The 21,436-nt window shown below is 42.3% G+C and overlaps 1 protein-coding gene across 9 annotated transcripts in view; it reads right to left on the bottom strand.

Moving 5' to 3' along the window:
• Positions 1–536: 536 nt before the first annotated feature.
• LOC110978747 (high affinity 3',5'-cyclic-AMP phosphodiesterase 7A-like) overlaps positions 537–21,436 on the bottom strand; it is an 89,887-nt gene continuing 68,987 nt past the window's right edge. For 8 of the 9 annotated variants that reach the window (XM_022233988.2, XM_022233994.2, XM_022233989.2 and 5 more), the window contains 13 exons: positions 18,044–18,133; positions 16,853–17,007; positions 13,954–14,017; positions 11,769–11,864; positions 11,204–11,301; positions 10,950–11,081; positions 10,439–10,530; positions 9,509–9,590; positions 8,911–8,973; positions 8,338–8,434; positions 7,152–7,232; positions 4,200–5,570; positions 537–3,306 (listed from right to left, as the gene is read on the bottom strand). In XM_022233988.2, coding sequence (XP_022089680.2) covers positions 3,101–3,306; positions 4,200–5,570; positions 7,152–7,232; positions 8,338–8,434; positions 8,911–8,973; positions 9,509–9,590; positions 10,439–10,530; positions 10,950–11,081; positions 11,204–11,301; positions 11,769–11,864; positions 13,954–14,017; positions 16,853–17,007; positions 18,044–18,133 — 2,627 coding nt within the window. In that variant the 3' untranslated portion in view covers positions 537–3,100. Of the gene's footprint in view, positions 3,307–4,191; positions 5,571–7,151; positions 7,233–8,337; positions 8,435–8,910; positions 8,974–9,508; positions 9,591–10,438; positions 10,531–10,949; positions 11,082–11,203; positions 11,302–11,768; positions 11,865–13,953; positions 14,018–16,852; positions 17,008–18,043; positions 18,134–21,436 lie in introns of all 9 variants that reach the window. The other variant, XM_022233993.2, reaches the window with a different exon arrangement.

Genomic DNA, 21,436 nt, shown 5'->3' with positions numbered 1-21,436 from the left:
CGGATTGGCCTTCCCGTTTGGTTGCGTCAGGCTAAAGAGACTGACAAGCCGGTGAGATCTTACGGGGAATGACACTATATCTGTTCGGCTGAGAAATTCCAAGCAGTTCTCGTGGCACACATGGGCAGTGTCTAGTTGACAGCCGGTTAATGACTGGCATACCACTGGTAGAGCAGCAAAGAACCGTTCATGAATTTCACTCCTAGCATCTCTGTTGACATGGCGTGCACTTTTACACAACGTGACCAGCAGCAAAAACGCACGGTACAAAAAAGTGCATGAACTTGTAATACTACAAAGGCATAATACCTCATCGAGACTATACAATACTTGTACGAATTTCTCTCAATATGTACAATCGTTTGATACAAAATGCCAAATATTACTTGTCAAAAATTCCTTGGAATGTATTTGATTTGTGCCACATCAGGCAACAACAGCCAAAGCGTGTAAAGAAAAAACAGTACATTCAACGATAAATGGTTCAACAGTTTTCTTCCACTGTGACAAAAAGTGCTTCATTTTTTTAAAAACACCAAACACTAAAACACCCAAAGGAGATACAGCCAACTTTGGCCGTGTCCACACTGCACACTTCAAGGGCCACCGCTAAATGCATGTTATTTGCAACAGTCAAACACATAGCCTTGTCCAAGGCAGTGTCAGTGGTTTTTTTTTTTGGAGGGAGATTATCAGGCCTGGCACTCAGGACCCACAGCAAACGAGCTGCCATGCACTATCACGGTGCACCAACCTTCGTATGGTATAGCTACAGGTGTACTCTGGGAAATCCCATATACAGCACAGTGTATGTGGCACAATCGTGCATGTTACGCATGACCTGTTAGGTTATGGACTGGTCGTGGGGCATGTACATGAGAGTGTGAGTCGAAGCTATTGGCACACAACACATGCAAAAGGCAGGCAGACCAGACCCCTCTAAGTGGGTGCACGCACCGTTTACAGGTGTACAGTAGGCTAGATTTACCCAACGCCTTGGTGAAGGGTATTGAAACCTGAACACATGCAGCTCCAGACTTAGACGTGGCCTCGTGTTGGCCGTGAACATTTGACAGACGTGTACGCACTTTGAAAAGCAACTGCGATATTTCAAGGGAACCACTTTAAAATTTTCACTGACACTGCAGTTTTTCTAAAAAATTAAAAATTCACGTGCTGTTTTCTTATCCTATTTCTTCAAAATCTACCTAATGCATGGAAATCCAACAGCAGCAACATGAATAGAAATGTACATGTATAACAGAAACCCATGTATCGAGGTAAACTTTGGAAACAAACACAATTGGCAGTGAACCATACTCAGAATACAAATCACATTGAAAAACTTCTGTCAATAGAGGGCAGCAAGCATCCTGGCCTCAGCCATGTGCAATGTACTGTTCCACGTTGCAGCCCTTCTGAACACTTACTTTTATTAAAAATAATGAACTCGACAAGACCACGCACACTGGCACCGTAGCTGTGGGGGCTACACAAGTGTTTAACGATAGTAGTTATGAGGACAATGCTTTGTCCCCACAACTTGGTACCAAACTTCTGAACGCAGGAAACTGTCCCCTCAGTGCAGAGCTCGCCAGGGCGTTGAGATACCACTCTCATGCTGGACTCATACTCAGTGTCTTTTAGTACTTATACTCAGAGCAGCGAATCTTTTCATTAAGTAATTGTTCCTACTCAAGGAACAGCACTTGTTCCCAACGTGGGTGCATTTAGACTGCCAGTTTGAGAAGAAAACAGTTACCAATTCCTACATTTAAATAAACTAGTTGCCAGAGAGTCCTGACTTCTGAAGTCAAACCTCATTTTGCTTTTACAATGTGTGGTTGGTGCATCAGTTTCTTTGTGGCACTAATGACATTCAAATGTGAGAACCGAGATCAAAACTCAGCTTGAAGACTCTGAATGAGTATTTGAGTAAACGCTTGCACCAAACATTAGCCAGAATTTGGCATTTTTAGAACAAACGACTTTCTTTTATTCACAAGTAAATGAATGACTCACCTACAGAAGGCTCAAGACCAAGTCTGTATTCACACACATGCGTATGTATACTAAATACTGAGACTTGCTTTCAAGGCTTCCGACAATTTCAGAAGACAAATTGGACAAATTAGACGTAACATTTTGATACCACCATGACTAAACATTTCTGTATAACTGTACTTCGTTTGACTTGACCTAAAAGCTGACATACGCTGATGATACCACCTTTTATCACATACACGCAGCTTTCAAAAATCACTCCCTTATTAAAATAGCTGATGCAAAAAGGAACCAAAAACTGCAGCACTTTTTAGAGTTGACACTGTCCAACCTGTCCTTGGGGGGGTGTTAAGATTTAAAAAATGCAGCCACGTCACACAAAAAGTTTCTGTAGCCACCGTTGACAAAAAAGAAATGAAATTTGGCACGGTGCAAAATTACTTTCATGAAAATTTCAAGCTATGCTTGCAAAAAAGCCTATTTCTTGCCTTTACGCAGTTCTGCCAACTTCCATATCCTCAAGAGGTTTCTTTGTCACTTTTTTCCCTTGCTGTGTGGAGTCCGCAGAAGAGAGTGAGCAAAGATTTCCACGACAACCAGGGAATACGCCACCAACTCCACAAGTGGACAGTAATTTGTGGCTGCGGTAAAATCTTAATGATAGGGTGCACGGCCAAAAACGACCGAAGACTGCAATTCTTGACCAAGTTACATGTAGAAATGCTCGCCTCAATGTGACATCCACTTTGCCGCTTCAGAGCAGGGTAAACTTTAATCGGTCCCAAACAACAGTCAGGAAGTTTGCCGAGGAAACCTCAAATTTGTTGATACCCTGCACGTGAAGACGTCTTGCATCAAAGGTGGCTGTCGACAACCAGTGACGTGACCACCTTGGTCTCAACTAAACTGAGTTGGTCAAACGGAACTTCCACAGTCACTCCTAGTCGGTTTCTCGGCTAGCGGGTATCTAAGATAAGAACTGGGAGCAAACGCTGAACATGCAAACAGCGCCCTCATGCAACAAGTTCCTCCCTAACGCAGACCGTTATGAACGCAATCCTGAATGCTGCAGAATCATGGCATGGCAATTGTCGGCCTAAAATGAATCTCCCTTTGTCGTCGGAGGTACAGTCTTGGACTGCATCTCCTTGGACTGCTTTTTATGCTGTGCGATGGAGGCCAGCTGGGATGAGGTGAAGTCCTGTATGACGGGGCCGAGCGCCGGTGGTACCGAGTACCAGCTACTGGTGGCTTGACCCAGCATCCGGGGTGGGGGCCGAGGGGAAAGACTAGGGGGGATACCTGGGGGAAAAAAGTACCGGTAAAAACTTTATTTGTAATTACAGGACTTGAAATAGATCAAATGGTTGACTTCTCTTCATTTTGTAACCAAGTTTAATAAATGTACCTTGATGAAAATGGATATGGTGCGAGTTTTCCCCATCATCCTTTGGCTTCAGTTTTATGAGTTTAGGCCCGTAAAGACCCACAGGCTCAACAGAGCTCACAGCCTTTTCCTGTTCAAGGGCCCACTTGTCTGAAGCAAAGGTCTGAATAATTTGAAGAGGTTGGGATGAGGCTCGTCTAAGACAGAGACATGGCCGCAATTTGGGGGGAAAAAAAAGGCCACAGTAGGGCATGAACCTCCTCCACCCGAGAGAAATGCCTGCTTCATAACCCCACAAAATTGAATGAATGTGATCAAGCTGCCGTCATCACACTGCAAAATAATGTATGCATGCAGACTGTGACATGACAAGGGTTTATTAAAGCTCTTCTATACATGTACATGAAGGAACGTTTGGTGTCACGTGAAATTTGAACTCCTCTGAAACCTGGTCTCTTTTGCCTAACAAGCAGATTAATCCCTGTCCACTGAGTCATGTGGAATACAGCCACTCAGCGGCTATTTCAGAGGGTCCAAAATTTCACACCACGTCGGCATGGATTGTGAATGAGTACTGAAAATGGCCAACTCACATGCACAAAAGTAATTCCACCATGGCCAAAGATTTATAAACACTCCTCACACACCTCTTGCGATTGAAAATGAGATGACATACTGAGGCATGTTAGCCAATCAAAATAATGCATGAAGATGAAATCATGGCAGTGATTGGCTGATGAGTGCTATGATGTGACCAGTGGAATCTAAAAGTAAAAAAATAAAAGGGGGCTGTACAGTACCTACTTACTCGAACTCTTGCTAATCCGCCTTCGCTGATCTCTCTCCTCCATTCTTTTCCGTATCCATGGCGACCCCATCTCAGCCAAGCTCCTCCCCGCCAATGGCCCCCTTCCCGGCTCCCGGTGAGGGGCCTCATCTCGCCTGTTCACGTGTGGGCTCAGCCTGTGCCCGCGATCCGATGCTGAGCTGTGCTCGTAGGAGACTTGCAGCTGGTGCGTGGAATGACTGAACTTGGAGCCTGTCGAGGAGGTCGTCAGTCGGCTGTGAGCAATGCTGCGATTGACTGGCGACGGTGACGGGACCGAATAGAGGCCGTGCCCTCGCACGCTGGTGGTTTCTAACCGTGGGGACCCAGGTTGAACGTGAACACTGAGGTTGTTATTGATACCAGTGGTGAGTTCGTACCCCTTGGTGTTTGACCCCTCCTTAAATGTCCTCCCCCTATCGGAACTAAATGGTTGAGTCCTGTGGCTACCTAACTCCTTAGACACTGTACTTGACTCAGGTGACAGTACTTCCTGGCGGGGGCTATTGTGCATTGAGATGGACAGATTAGTTCTGTTTGGGTCGACAGTCCGCACGAGCCAAGGGTCTTCATAACTGGTAGGTTTGGGAATGGCCTGTTCGGGTGAACGGTGCAACCGTAAACTAAACTGTCGAACAGCTTGTGTTCTAGAAACCACTGGGGAGCCAGGGTTGCTATGCATCTTCGAGGGGGCGGCCAGTCCATGTTTTTCGTCCCTCGAGACAGAAACCTCCTCTAGGTTTCCCACAGACAGAGGTCTCTGCCTCCGATAGTCTGATGACAATGCACTCCTAGATGGCATTTGGGACAGTGTTGGATTCTCTTGTGGTGTCACGCCCCTGCTTGACCTATTCTGCGGCTGGGCGCGGCCTTGAGTGTCTGTTTTTCCCTGAGTTACGCTAGCTGATGACGGCTCCTCAGCAATACTCTCAGTGACATGTGACGTCGTATTGTATACATCCACCGATCTGTTGTCCACATCCATTGCACTTGAAACCTGCACGTCTCTCAGCACAGCACCTGCTGAGCTTAACACAGTGGTCGCCATGGTGACTCCAGCTGTGGTGGCGTTGTTGTTGTTGTTCAACTGCGCTTCTTTCGAGGCGGACTCCGATTTGGCCGGTGCCGCTTCCTTGGCGTTCACCGCAGACTGGCCCTCCACTTTCCGCAGCTTGCTTGCCAGCTTCTGATTGGCCAGTCTATCGTTCTCGGCGGCTGCTTTCTCCTGCTCGCCAAATGCTTCCCAGGAGGCCTTGTTCTTGTGGACATTGGAGAGCATTAAATCCGAGAGCTCAGTGGGCATGAAACGGTGCCACTCCGTAAAGAGCGGTTCCACCACAAACTTCATGAACCCTGCCAGTAACGAAAACAGACAAACGTTCTAAATAATCTGACGCGCATTTGGGTTCCCCTTCAAAAGTCGATGTAAACCACTCTTCTGAGTGAGGTCACATTTCAAGAATGTTCAAACCCCACAATAGTTCCATTCCATTTTGCTAGGAATTTCGAGGAACTTTTGACAGATGAATGCAAGCGACTGCGATAAAAGGAACTCAAGATTTTGTACAACTGGCCACATTTGCACGACCTGTGACCTTAGAACACCAGGAGTCTCCCACTGTGAGGCTCCAATGGTATCAATATTCTCTAGTTTAATAGCATTTGTTTCGCGTAGTTTTAAAGATAATTGTATTTTGTCACTTTAATTCTGTGTGCTGCTGCTTTCACAGTAACTCTTTATGTAACTTCAATATTAGCATTGTACTTGAAGTTGTTTTATGTAAATTTTGCATTATGAAGTGCCATAAAATATATAAATGGAAAGGGTGCTAGATACAAATGTATTATCATTATTTTGTGGAACAAAGCCAAGCCCGTAAATTGTTTCTAATTGGGCACAAGGAGCAATGTGTACATGAACTTGGCCAAACTGTCTCAGGAGATGAGACTCTGATGAGGTCATAATTGGCGAGGCTGTTCTGCCATGAGATAAGCCCATGTTCCTGACTTCAACAGTCAGTGGTTCTACAGCAGTTCCATTGAGCCTTGTCATCTACTTGAAAACAACTCAATGCCCGGCCCATCACAAGTCAATCACAGGAAACTCAGAAGCCCATCACAAGTCCATTATACTGTTGCATATCAGTCCGTCAAAGGTCCATCAAAAGTCCGTCAAAAGTCCGTCAAAAGTCCATCAAAAGTCCATCAAAAGTCCGTTAAAAGTCCATCATACATGTACATTCATCGCATTCCACGGTAACGGACCGTCAAGTATCGCTCCCATTTCTCTCACTGCAGCATACAGAGATGTCATTTGACTTGTAATGACCGACGGGACAATTTTGTGCAGAATGCATCTTGGCACAGAAGGGGTTTGATGACCAGCCAATCTGAAGTCCATCAAAAACCCATCAAGAGCCAATCCCAAATCAAACTACGAGCCAATTTATCAAACAAGTTGGGCCACAAGTTGGTTTACACACCCTTGTATTTGTATTCTTGTGGGGTATTTGACTTTGTTCTCGTACACTTTCCATATCGCTCCCATTTAAACCCGACTATCACTCCTGGGTTGATATTTCAACCAAATGACCTTTACATAACCTTACACATTATTTTGCGACGTATAAATTACACACTGGAAATTCCATCTTTTTGAGCAAATGCCAAAACTCTATTTTCGTGAAATTCTTGTCTATGTGGGGTTCTTCCTTTTGTTTTGGTACCCCAAGAGGTACCTTAAACACATGCACTGGAGTTAACAAAAGAGGGATAACAGTGTTGAGGAGTGTTACTCAATAGAATCAAGCTTCAAACTTGGCTTTGGACTAGGTGACTTGCATTTGACTCATGAGGACTTGCAACTAACATTGCGAGGACATGTAATCGACGTGTGAGGACTTGTGTGGATGTGTGAGGACTTGATTCCCTGACCTGCTTGTATCTGCTGTATGGTGTTCTTGTAACGATCACAGTTCATAGTCAGAGGTAGTTTCAGTCCCCGCTCTCTGTCGCCTGGAGAAAGAGGGAATGGCCACAGACAAATCAGTGAAACACTGCTTAAAAATGACCACTGCTTAAAAATGTTGGCCGGAACAAATAACTCCATCGATCCAAGATTGTTTTGTTCGATGCATTCCACTCATCAAAACACAACACAGCCCCAGAGTGATTGTGTGTTTGCTGTGCGCAATATATTCCAAATATTACAATGAAAAGCTATTCTGTTGTAGCTCGCGTTCAAGCAAAATATTTTTCGTATCACAAAAAGGTTTTGCTGAGGTTTACCCTTACCACCAAGAGGTTATCAACCAAACTACGAATTGTTTTCAGAAAGCTACCCGAATGCTCAAAATCCAGTTACATGTTTGTGTAAAACAAACCAGTGGCATGTTCTTCACGCGTAAGAATTGGGACATCAAATTCTGCCTAAGGCAGTGCCGAAAGGTTTGGCTGAGGCAAGAATTTACATGTGTGTCTACGAAAGCCATTGAAAAATGACACCAGCCACTTCCCACAGGTGCGCATGTAAGTCCCAGCCACAACCTTGACTTCAGAAAGCAGCCTAGAAGAGGCTGGGCTCTGCCATCTGTATCACCAAACCTCATCCACATTCATGATTGAGAGTCAAATTCTCAATGATCCATTCAACATCACATGCTATATTTGCTGTTTAACGGGCCTACATCCAAGGATTCAAGCAGAAGTCAAATATATACAAGCATAGTAAACTGTTCCCGTGGAATAGTTTACTATGTGTGATCTTTATGACGCAATCACAGAACTGTCATCCAGGTGAAGTGCATGCACGCAAGCATCACCCTGGCTACACACGGAAAGATGGCAGCGTGCATGAATATTGATAAGTGTTTTCAGTGAATCCTCATATTGTCATGGCAACTGAGTATGTATAAGGCACGGTAAACAAATATAAGAACTAGTTTCTCAAATCCCAAAACCGAGGGGCACAACCGTGGACTGTCTTCCACAAGTGTTACAGCATATTTGATTAATTAATGCTTCACTTGAGGGCTTTTGGGTCATTGGGGATTTAGGTAGTTCAACAGACGAGACTCCGTGATTTGAGCGATGACAAGTTGGAGTTCGGAATGGTACATACCCTGATTGTAGAATTCTTCTGTGACCATTTCACTCCATCGCCGACTTATCTCCCATCTCCTGCAGGGATTACAGATGTCGGCACACTTCAGTGCAATCTAAAAAGAGAGAGTTCATAATTACATACATGTAGAGTTCGGAAACATCAATTTCAAAACAGGAAAATACTGTTTGTTCAATGCAAATAGACTGTAATTATGCGTCGGCCATCTTGAATTGAAAGTGAGGTTAACTATTCATTTTGGGACCCGAGAGTGAAAATAACTATGAAATAAAAGTTAGTGCCAGTTTACAGGTAGAACAATTTAAAATTTGTGATAAATAATAACTACGTAACGTTTTAAGCCACATTAATTGAAGGAATCTGAGAGCGAGGCTTGGAACCCAAAATAGTCTGGCATCATCCCATTTAACATGAAACTGAATATGATAGATTCAGGGCACAAGATCAAAGATGGCTTCCACATGAAGAAGGTATAGCAAAACCCCACCATTGGTTGACAACACGTACATTGTCTTCTGCTCAGGATTTAGTTTCAATGCTCCGGGCGGGGCTTAGTTTAGGGAGGCTTACCTGCAAGATGAAGTTTTTGTGCCCTGCATCTTTCATGTCAAAGTCATTGGCACTGAGGTGATTCTGTGGGAATGGGCAGATCAAAAGTTAACTGTAGTTTATTTACAATACTTCAGAACGATCTTCAACAATAACCACCAGATATAAGTGAAAAGAAAATTAGCAACAATAACAACAATAAATGATATTCACTTATGAAATGGAAAAAGAGAGTTAGCCCTAAATTAATTGTGGGCTTTCAGATCAGATTCATACGTATCTCTATCAGCAAATTTGTAACATTTCCACAATTTTCATGGACAGTATTTTCCTTTTTCTCTCACCGTGAGATGAAACAACAGTCCCGTCGAGAATAAGATGAAAAGAAAAGTAAATGCACACGGGACAATAATTCCAATAATCTTCCTAGAGCAGGAGCACCCCCTCATTGGTTGAAAAGAGCCATGCTGGTCGAGGGTGTTCATTTTGCTGGCAGCGACGTGTCTGTAACATGTGCATTTCGTAGTTGTTGTGAACCAGTGAAGTGCAGTTCTAACCAAAGGAGCCGCAATTGCTAGGAAAATTGCGCCCTCTCTTGGTCCAGCTTGGGGCTCATTACCTTGAAGTTTTGCAAGAATTCCTGCTGCCTGGCAATGTCTGTAGCTAGAATGAGCGAGCTGATTTGTTCAACGACGCAATCCCTAGGGAATGGAAGAAAGAAATGCACAACGTTAAGGCGCAGCGAAAGCAGCGATGACAAATCTTTAATTTGTGAAAGAAATATGTACTTGAACAAGAGTGAAAGAGCCAAATTTGTCATACAAAACTTTGCCCACAATTCTCAAACAGACGTCTCTTGCAAACTATGGACCCAACGTACATGAACGAGTCTACTAGTTGTTTTTACGCCTTGTTTTTCTTACCATTACTGTGTATTTCCTGGAAACTTCTCTAAAAGGTAGCAAAACTATCAAATAATGGAGCACTCGAACCTAGCAATTTATACTGTGAAAGATTCTAAACCATTTCTTTGCACACTCAGTAGGGGTATAAACTTCGTCACCCATGTGTGAAACGACTTGTTGATTAGCAAGGACTGTGAAGTCTGCAAAATTTCCCACACTGCAGGGAAAAAATGCACACAATTGCTGTCAAGATATGGAAAACTTCCCTGGTACATGTACATGTGTGTACTCATTCTTGAGGTGTAATCACAGTGCATGGGACTGAACAAGGCAGGAGCTCCGACTGAACACCTGGTCCCTCACCTCCCACTTTCAAAACCAACGACAGAATGTAATGCAGAGGGTGGGGAGCTGCCTACTTCACTACCGTGAGGTCAAATCTGAAAGTTAAGGATTTGGCTGAAGGTAATGCACGCGCATATGGAAGTTGCCTGAGATCGACTGTGACTGCTTCCCATAAACACAAGCCAACCGCGGCCGTTGGAATCAGACATGGCCTGCCCTTTCCACTCTTGGGTAGCCCAGCTATAGAGTGCCCTCAGTAGGACGTGCATGAACTCCAATGTATAAAAAAGTGATCATACCACAGCTTCTTGTCTAAGTGATCTAGCAGTTTTGACTCCCTGAGCACGGATATTGCTGCACGCCAGTGGTGATTTTCGAGCACCGATGAATTCTGCAAATAAAAAAGGAAGAGCAAAGATGTCTTTCAAAATCGCAAGTATTCTGTAAACATGCAGACTGAATTCTTTTACATAGCAGGTATTCACATATCATTCATATCCTGCAATTATCTTGTTCAACCATGGTCAAAACACATCCTCTTTTGGCCCGGGGAAGTACTTGGCGAAAAAAACCAGACGTCTGACCGAAACTTTCTTTTGAATATTCACAAGTTTCAAAAATTCTTCCCCTGAATACAGCCAGTTCAATTTTTCTCTTTTACCTTCAAATTTGAATATTCGCTTTCAACATTTGAATTCCCAACTTCCAAAATTGAATTGAATTCCCCAAAATTTACTCCCAACACAAATGGGTAAGAACTACAAACAGAATCAGAAATTTGTACCTTTTTCTGAGAAGCAGACAACTTACCCCATACAACTCTGCTAAGTGATTACTAGTTGCTATTAGAAACACCTGGTTGACCCCTGGATGGTCTAGGTCATGGGTTGCCGATGCCAAGATGGCCGACATGACCTCGATGGGTGTCAGAACCTCACGCAGCTGATGTAGGTTTCGAAAGAAAACAAGACAGACAATGCGAAATATTAAAGACAGAGGCCAGTTCGGAAAAACTTATAGCATAAAAGAACTGAAATATAAACACTTGTGATCAAATGTTATACCTTCATCTCTTGAAGATAACAGTACATAGCCTGTGTGACATCTGCAGCATGCAATGCATTATGGTAGGGGTTTCCATGATAACCAGTTTCTATGGCAACTGTAAAATAAACAAAGTTGGTCCAATTTCATCACAATACATGTATAATAGTCACAGTAACATTTCCACAACAAGTCACATAATTATGTGATTAAAATTGGTAAGATCTTGATTATTATAAAAGAAGTTCACATCATGTGAACATTAATTTTTGAAACTTCCTCCCAGCTAACTACATTTCAAATGAATCTGTAAAACATTACCAATCACAACCGTACTGTAAGTGTACAGACAGTGGTAAAACTGGTTTCAAACAAGAAAAATCAAGGAACTTCCAAACTCGTTTATCACAATTGGTACTTTTAAAATTGAAACCATTTTGATTTTGTGAGGCCTGTGAAACCTCAAAAAAGCAATAGTCGTGAAAAGCAGACGGTAACAGGATTTGGCATTCGGGAGACAAAGTTTCCCATCATCAGGCAGAGGGCGGGCTCACTCGGGAACAGTGGCGCTCGACTGAGACCCACCTAAACACTTCCACAAATTGGTTGGGTCCAGCTGAAACTTGTGGATCAAATCGTACTTCTGAAAGAGCTGCATGCCCAGAAACCTCAGGGAGTGGCCTGCATTGTAAAACACGCACAACAGAAGCCAAGGGGTGAGACGGCAGGATAATGAAGTATCTACCAAATACATGTACCGGTAACCAGCAGAGGTTTGGAGGGCCCCACGGTTGTATTGCCTTGAGCAGGGGTGTGAGTGGTCACTTCAAATTAAAGCTGAAACAGCCAGCAAAAAGCTGAAATGTAAGGAGTCCCTGTACGTTTGTACATGGCAGGTGCACAATAAAACTGAAATTCAGGGTCAACATATGAACCGAAAAAAAGCTGAAATAAAAAAAAAGCTGAATTTCCACACCTCTGCTTGAGGTACCCCTTAAAATGACCATTCCTTGTGTTCTGTCCCAACTTTAACATGTTAAAACACTTTGTTGGTAAACTGAGGATTCAACAGATTTTTAATAAAGGTTGTTTGAACAAAAACTGCGAAGATCCTGAAATCAGGAAAAATCCTGACAAATCCGACCTCTCAGACCCTAAGAAAGGTTTGCTGAAGACATGACACGAGAGAAAGATCATCTGAATGGAGGAAAGATGAGTACCAAGAGGAACGATTGCGGGTTGAACACTTTATCAAGAATGCCACTCAACATTTCTAACTAAAACAATGAGCCCAAAGTGGCCCATAAATAGATTTAATAGTCATAAACTTTTAGATTCAGATGGTCATGTTTTGGGAAAAAGAGAGATCTGTTTTGAAGACTTCTATTTTCAAAGCTCCCCTCATTCTGAATTTTCCATCTGTAATTTGCAATTTACAAACTTCACAATGTGCTGAAAGTCTGTTCAGTGAAAGAACCGACTCAATTGTGCACTTATTTGTAAATCCAATAAAAGCTCTCAATTAGCCAATGAAAAATACCAGCCCAGTCAATCGTTTCAATTCAATTTTGGCCTCGACAAAAACAACGAAAAGTTAAACAATACAATCTGAATTAATTATTTTTTAATTCCTAACTGCTGTTCCTTGAGCAATGCGAGTCAATTTAATAGGCTTGTCAATTTTATTTCGAGGTTGATGGTACGGTGGTGTGTCACCTGCTGGCTGAGTCAATTTAGCTCCGTGCGAGTGTTTTACCAGCTGTCACGCTCGGCTGGGTCCGACTCACTAATCGCGCGGAAATTAAAAGACAGAGATGTCAGACTGGCAGTCCGCTAAATGAGTCTTAACAAGCCATCCGTGAACTGTAAATCCGGACGGAGAGATTTCGGTCCTGCCGCTGAAGGATTTGGCAGGTAGGGTTTTTGTTTGTTAATTGCGTAGTGTCAGTCCACGTTCTGATGTTGATTTGTTGAGAAAATGCTCAGTGGCACACTTCATTTGAAAGCTGTTGCACACAAGGAACGGTGAACACGTCAGAAGATTTGGCTTGATCATTTTTCACAAGAGTAAATCGGGTAGAGAGGTGCACACGGTTTGTCCATTCGGGCAAGAATCAACCTGCTTGTCCCAAAACTGTCGAATAAATTCCACGCACGAATATTCTAGATGCATGGAATAAAAAACAAAACGTTTGGCGGACACGACCTGATGAATGTAATAATTTGAAATGATTACTTCTCAATCCAAGCAGGATGTATGCCGTTCTACATGTAATTAAGCCTCAAGTGCATGGCCCGTTCATCCCTCAATGGATTTGATCTTCCAACATTTACCTGTCTGGCTTCCAATGTTTGCCTTCGCTTCATTATCTGGTCACTTAGACCATCGCATGGCAGACATTTTTGTTTTCATGAGTGCTTTGCCTGCTAATTTGGGTTTGGTTCCATCAATGCCTCGTTGGACTTCACTGCATTTCATTCATAACTACCACTTACGATATGATAAGAGGAACATGTTAGCTTACAATGCGATATATTTAGAATTTTTTCTCTCCATTTTGAGAGGGGAAAGCTTAATTTTACAGGTCAAAAATGCTGGTACTCAAAACAAACACATTTCAATTTTCACTTTAAACGTGCTCATCGTTACAGATGGTAATGGAGCATTATCAAACTTAAGAAATGGGCTCTCTGTGAGCAGCCCCACTGAAGTTAAAAAGTCTTCTGAAAATGGCAGGATGGGAACGAGGCGGGGCGGGGGAGAACGTACCTCCAGTGACTTGTTCCAAGTGAAAGATGTTGAAATCCCAGCACGAGAGCCTAGTGAGAAGTTGCTGCAAAGCCAAAAGACACACACACAAACAAAAACAAAAAAAAAAAGGAAAAACAAATTACTTTCCTGCAACATCATTATTAGACAGTTGGACTGGTTGAACCAAGGGACCTCCTTGATAGACAGAAATGCCCCTAGCAACGAAGGTCCCAAGTCGGATGAAATTGGCAGGGAAGTGATCGCAGAGATAAAATCAAGTGTAAAAGTAAGGAAAAAACCCAAGTCGGACTTTCTGAAGAGAGCCTTTAGAGTGCTGTTGAAACTGAAACTCTAAGCGCTCACGCTCAGTAAGCCTGAAGGGATTCGAACCCGGGGACTTTGAAGTTGAAAGCAAAAATTTACCAATGCCTTTCATTCTACTGTATCTTATTCTCTACAGACTTGGACATCTTTACTTGAGTAATTTTGTAACCAATGAACAGAACTAGGACAACGAACATTTGAACAATGTCAAATTATTTTTCTCTTTGTTCTGGATATTCCATGAACTGCAGGTATGTGAAATCCAGTGTTGCGGTTGAATACATTTCCTTGAGTGTCAGTACGAGTACAGTATGTCACTACGACAACCAGTTTGAGTAATTCTGTGTTAGTGCAAATACTAATGCATGGAACTTTTGTCCAAATACAAATACATTTTTATGAGTCCAAGTGTGAGTATGAGTGCCAAATTATACTCAAGTACAAGCACTGGTATAAGGGTGAGAACTACAACACTGAGGAATAGGTACCGGCCACCTCACCGATGAGTTCCTCTCGTAGCTTTTACTGAGTCATTTATAAAATGAGGTCACAAAGAGAGGTTTCTAAGTTTATCAGTCAGTTCAGAGTTTGAGATGAGAACGATACGAAATCGGCATAAAGTGATGATTCGTGACCTAGCCTTTGATGTGATGCATCGAGACACTTGGACACAAACTTTCCTTGGAAATATACTCAGGTATGAGGTACTGTATCGGCACTAAGAAACCTGTGAGTAATGAGCTTGTGCCCTGGTACACTGCATTCGCATGTACGTGTAATTCAAGTCATTTTATCGAATTCATGTTGTGTTATCAAATCCAAATGTCAGACTCAAGGCCAAACATTTTTCAACAGGGAGAATTCTTTTCCCAGAAAAGATAAAAACAACCTCTTGGGTTTCATCCTCTTGCCTCTAAACACCGACAACTGGGTTGGTGTGAATGACTTGAAGAAAGTAAGATCTCCAAGGACAGCATTCACATGATAGCATACTATTAGAGTCCAAATTTTTGTCGTTTGAAATTTTTCCGGAGTCCAGAAATCAAAATTTCACATGATGGACCCTACAAACCTACCCGTAATTGTCACAATTACGAGATTTTCGAAGATGTGAAAGATTCTGTGAGTACCGGTAGATTGTTGCCACAATTTTTTGCAATTAAAATTTTTTTTAAATCCCTACATCAAAATTTCTAATCAGTAACCCTAAAAATCTTCTCCGACTTGTAAGAATCACCAAGATTTAAGAAGATTTGGAAGATTCCCCAACTACACGTACATGGACATGAACATGTTGCTGTCAAAGTTTTTGTTGCAAAAGAAAAACTTATTTCTTAAGTCCACAAATCAAAATTTCACATCATTAAACCTCCAAAAACTTCCCCTATTTACATGTACATGTAATTGTCCCAAACCCACCAGATATGGGGAAAATTTGAAGGGTTAAGAAGAAATGCGCATGATGGACATCCAAGGAATAAGTACTACCTAGAGTGTGGTGCATCTTTGAAGAAAGTGGAACATTTAGAAGATTAATGCAAGTCTCAAGCAACCACGTCTGACGAGATAAAATGTGCTAACGGAAATTTATGCCATGCTTTGATATTCAAAAACACACTACAGTACGTGGCACATTATGTCTCCAAATGAAATGTATAAAACAATATATTTGCAGCAAAGGACAATGCTTGGGCCGAACGCTTTGAAAACCTAGAAGAGGTAGCACTCTTGATAGTGGGTTAAATACAAAAATACAATTCATGTAGCATGTGTCTCATAGGATTGATGAAAGGGAAAAAAATGGGTAAGCCAATTAATGGGTAATTTTACCAGCAGGTCGTTTTCACAATCGTCAACACCTCCCAGCCAATTTCCATCAGTCCAACAACATCTAGTTACCCTCTGAAATTGATTTTTTGTTTTCGCTGCAGCTGTTTTTACGGCCTGACGCCTAGGAATCACATTGCCGTAGGGTCAGACAAAACACGGCGCCGGACGTAAAACGACAACAACGCCAGGCGGAAGAGCCTGGCAAATGGAGGGACGGCAAAAAGCTGTGATACACCTGAGAATTGGGGAGCTGAACATGAAAGGAGGGGATCAGGAATGTGACATTTACTCGCGCTGTTTGTACAAGGTCCACATTTGACAGCATTACTCCAACATATTCTGATTGCTTTGATATAATGCCTAGAGTTAATAGCCATTTCCCCTATCAGGGTATGAAGATTTCCTTCTTAATCAAAGTGATGATTTTCCAAAGTAATCTCATCACTTCTTTTATGATGGCGTCAACATTAGGCATTTTGCTTTGATCTAATCTCTGTATGTAATTGATACCATCGATGAAATCTCAGGAAAATTTCACAGTAAAAAAACACACTAGACAGCAGAGCTGGGGAACAACTATGGTACTTCTTCTTTGGTGCTGAAGGAGCAGGCAGAGTTTGGGAAGGAATTGAATTTTCTTGGGAAAATTTTACCCAAAGGATTGCTACTGTATCTCTACGGATCAGAGGAGAAAACTTGTTTTCCAAAGGGGTTTTGACAGGATCTGGGAGATTTCGGGGGAGGGGTGGGAATGGAAACTTACATTTGCCTGCCCACAGTACCAGCTATCAAGATGTGACGAGGATTCCGGGATAATTGGTGGCCGCGACTTGATGGCCGTGGCTTGAACAGTGACCTTTGGCAAGCTCAACTCTCGGGAATGCTTCAGACTGGTCCTCCTCACATTGTTGTCAATGGCTAGGATTGGGAACACAACAACTACGTCAACAGCCCGATTGAGAATACAGCAATATACACAACTAAAGTGAAATCCCATTCAGATTACTACAGTTTGATGAACAACCCAATTGAGAATACAACTGAATAAAAAGTCCAATCGCAAAATTACAGAACTGAATGAATAGCTCAATGGCCTGATTGAGAATGCAACTTAAATGAACAGATGATTGACACTAAAACAGAATGACCAGCCCAACTGAGAATACAACTGAATGACCTGCCCAACTGAGAATACAACTGAATGACCAGCCCAATTCAGAATACACAAAATTGCATAATAGTCCAATAATGACTAAAACAACTAACTTTTTCACTTCTTAAAGACACAACATCACATTATGGAACTGACAGGCTGACGTACCGTGGTACCATACAGTACGTCACCTTTGCCTTACATTTGGGTTCGAGCCCCACCCTGACCTCTCCGTGCCCAGTTCTGTGAATTTCCTTGGAACATCATCCCTGGGTTTTCCTCCCTACTCAAGACCTCCACAATTTCATCCTTGTTTTTTCCCCTCTCTCTCTGGGGTACAGTGCCAATATGCTATTGAAGAAACTCTTGCTTTCATTCCCAAAAGGAACGATATAAAAAAAAAAAAAATTGAATTTTCACAACCCGGATATTATATTACAGGCTGGTTCATACATGTTCTTCAAGTTATTCTCATAAAGCAATAAATTTATGTTAAAAACATGCTGTAAAATTCATGAGTTGAATGTGACTTTTTCAAAAATATTTGAATACTATCTACATCGCAATTTCGTGTTCATGTTTACTTTCAAGACAAGTACCAACCAGCCTTGACATAGACCCTACATGTACATGTGCACGTGTCTGAATCAGCTTTTTCATAAGAGCTCCACATCCTCTGTGTTTGAAAAAGTGGGACAAGTTCCATTTCATACATACGTAACAGTCACAATAACAAAAAAAAAATTCAAATCTTAAATTGGACATCTTCATGTCTCCTCCCATTCCCTGTTGATGACTTACCTTCAATGATCTTGTACTCACTGTCGGGAAGAGAGCCGCGTCTGCCATCGGCACGTGACATCAGCTGTTTGGATTTTACACGGACATCGCCTGTCAAACGGCAAATGAAAAAAAAAATAATAATAAAAAACCAAATGAGCTGTCACTGTCAGTCCGGGTAATCACTGCTCTGCGGATGCCGTCACCACGGCAACCGGGGAATTACTGTCTACCGCGTGGAAATGGGGGAATAATTGGTGGCTTGCCCTGCCAAGGAGCTGGATTTAACCGCTGGAGCCGTGTCTCTCTATTGAGGAATTACCTCTAAGTAAACTGCAGAGAAGGTGTTGTAAGCAGGTGCCGTACCTGGATAGAGCAGGGAAGCTAAAATCACATGTAACGGTACATGTCCGTGTATATGAAAACCATCCTCGCTACCACTTGAATTTTTCATCACTGAAAGATCCTTGTGGAAGTGTTTGAATGAACTTCCACTCGACCACAGTGCAATTTTAAAACTCGATTGACGGTGCATCCACCCTTTAGAACTCATTCTAGAGTTTTAAACAGAGAGGTGCTGGAGCATGTAGTAAAACTCACTCACTTCTGGGAGAGATGTAACCCCAACTAAGCACAGGTCTTGGGTTCCATCCACTTAGCAATTACATACATGTGCATGTGTGTGGCTACATGTAGCACTGTGCTCCAATTTGTAAATTTCTCTCAAATTCTTTTTGCCAGACCAGACTGGTCCCAGACCAGTTGGCAAGTCAAATTACAAATAGCATATTGGCATTCTGTTCTACAGTACATGTTGTGTACTCGAATCAATAGCAGATTCAAAGATGGATACGAGTGGTCAGGTAACCAGTATCCTTCCATCTGATCAATATTAATTGTGCTCTGACCTAACGCAGTGAGGCTTACTGGTACGTCGGCAAGTCATTTTGATGACCTAAGGGTCTGTTTTTACAGAATCTTGCATCTGTAACCAATCTAAGAACCGCTCAACATTTTTCACCCTCATAATCTCCATTTTTGCCGGGCTGCCAAACTGAGTGATGCATCAAAACAGAGAGCACGCAAAGTTTGATCTTTCTACTTCAAACTTACACAAATTACTGGCAGAAAATGGCCTTTAGACTGACTTGGAAGAAACAGGTCGCAATCAATTGTTATACATTAACTAGCAAATTCCAGAAAAAAAAGACAAACAAAAGCCTGTTATTGCTCTAGCAAGGCCTTTGATCTCTGCGCACACTGACTTCAACACCCTAACCACCTCATCCTCCCCTTTAAAATGCATCAGCCACAGCCCTTGGCTGACTCTCAGATCTGCCATGGAGTACACTTTTTGCCTGCCAAGATAAGAGAAGCTGACCATCTCAGCACAGCATGACACCACACATTCACTCTACAATGGCCCCGTGGCTTTGAAAAAAAAGAGCGCCCTGGGTTAACAAGACCCATAGTTGAATTCTTAGAAGCTACAGGTACTCCACCAATTCCACCACCTCCCATGCTAACATTGATTGCCATCGATTGTAAAGATTTCTGGTGTGCGTAGGGTACTTAAGGAAACGCTGCACTCCGTTGAAGAGAGGGGAAGAACGTTGAAGGCAAACTTCCCAGAGGCACACGAATATTCATCCCCAGTTGATATCAACTGCGGCCTTAGGGCTGTTGGGTATTCGCACACTGAATACCCAACCAAAAAATGGCCGGTGTCTAGTCCAAAAACTTAAAAAAGGTTGGATGGCTTCATGGCAAAATCTGTGCAGATTTTGTCATGCCCTGTCCACAAGGAAAGCTCAACTTCTCATCAAATTCAAATAAACTTACAGACGCAAAATCTGTTTTACACATGAATTTATCTGACACACTACCATGAGACTAGTCTCTTATTTCCAAGGTTACGGTTGCCAATATTTTCATACCGTCGTCTGCTTCTCTTACAGCAGCAGTAAGCTTCCCACATGAAGTGCATGCATGTTACACCTGTACATGTACAGGAATGTGCCTGAGACAACCTTCACACAGTTGTTCGCACATTTCAAAATTAAAATTCACAAAGCCTGACAACTACGGTACACGCACAAGTGACTCCATAGTTTGACAAGTCTGTTCTTACTGTAGTTATGCGCACATGTAACGCTCTCACATGTACATTTACTTCTAAATTCTACATTTGTTCATGCATTACTTTAACTCTAACTACATGTACATGTATGCCGCCTGCGGAAAGATTGTACCACAGAGCACCGGCAGGGTTAGGGATAATGAACGTGAATATTCTGATTGGAATGCCATGAGCTGAAATAATCATCAAAGCCAAGTGGAATTCTACGAAGAGAACGCTCTGAATGTCTTTATACGCATCTGCTTGCTGTTTAAACTGAGGTGAGATGCCCAACCTTGAAATACATGGAGTATTTTAGTGGTGGGAAGGGGGATGGTCGGAGGGGTGTTGGCCAATTACAGGCACACGGAACACTGCGTAGACGCCCTGTGCTCTCGGCAACACCTGCCTTGAGTATGCTCCAGGAACTAACACTTTCCTTGTTTGTTCCCAACCAGGAAAGCTGACAAGTGCAGACGCGCAATTCTGCTGCTGATTTGCATATCACAATTAGGCGTCCAATAACATACCTCTACATAATACAACGTAAGTATACATTCAACACCTCTCTGTGCATGTACATGTACACGTGTATGGATATACATGTACATGTACTATTACATGTACATTGTACATATGTATAGTACATGTACATGTATAATTAACATGAAAACTTAAATTTTCCTATAGACCTACTGGCAAATGGAGACCCATCCAACATGTAATTCCAAAGTGAAACTAAACTAACATTTGCAGCAATGTTCTTGGGATTAAAACCATGAAAGACCAAGGAAGCCTGAAACATTGCACTGTCCACTGCACTGTCTGTTTTCTAGTCTGCTGTATGTACATTGTGCAGTGTGTTCAGGTATGCAGCACTCACACAACGCATCAATGGACAGGTACATGTACGGCTTCCCAAAATTTCAATTTCATGTAACCAAATTTAGAATAAGTTATATTCATAAATGCTAGCCAAAATATTCCTAAAAAGTTACGTATGAAACTTGAATTGTTTCAAACTCCTTTTCAGTAACATGGATGAGGAAAGTAACAATCGTGTTACCAAATTCACTCCTAAGAAACCTGTTTTAAGCAAGTCCTGAGAAATTATGAGCATATTTAAGACAAATCCTACAACAAGCCGGAAAATACTTTGAAGTCTGCTCATTAATTTATGCTTTCTGACTCCGTGTCCAATGTGGACACCTTCTCCTCTTTCCACAGGGTACTATGAGCATGTACATGTAGACTGTGTGCCCAGGTCACAAGCTGGGCTGGGAATCGATTCTGAC

Source organism: Acanthaster planci, linkage group LG18 (assembly GCF_054643075.1).
Source record: "Acanthaster planci isolate LZ-2023a linkage group LG18, COTS_SCS, whole genome shotgun sequence".
NCBI lineage: Eukaryota > Metazoa > Echinodermata > Asteroidea > Valvatida > Acanthasteridae > Acanthaster > Acanthaster planci.
Note: the sequence above shows the minus strand (reverse complement) of the source record. Positions and strands in the feature narration are given on the sequence as shown.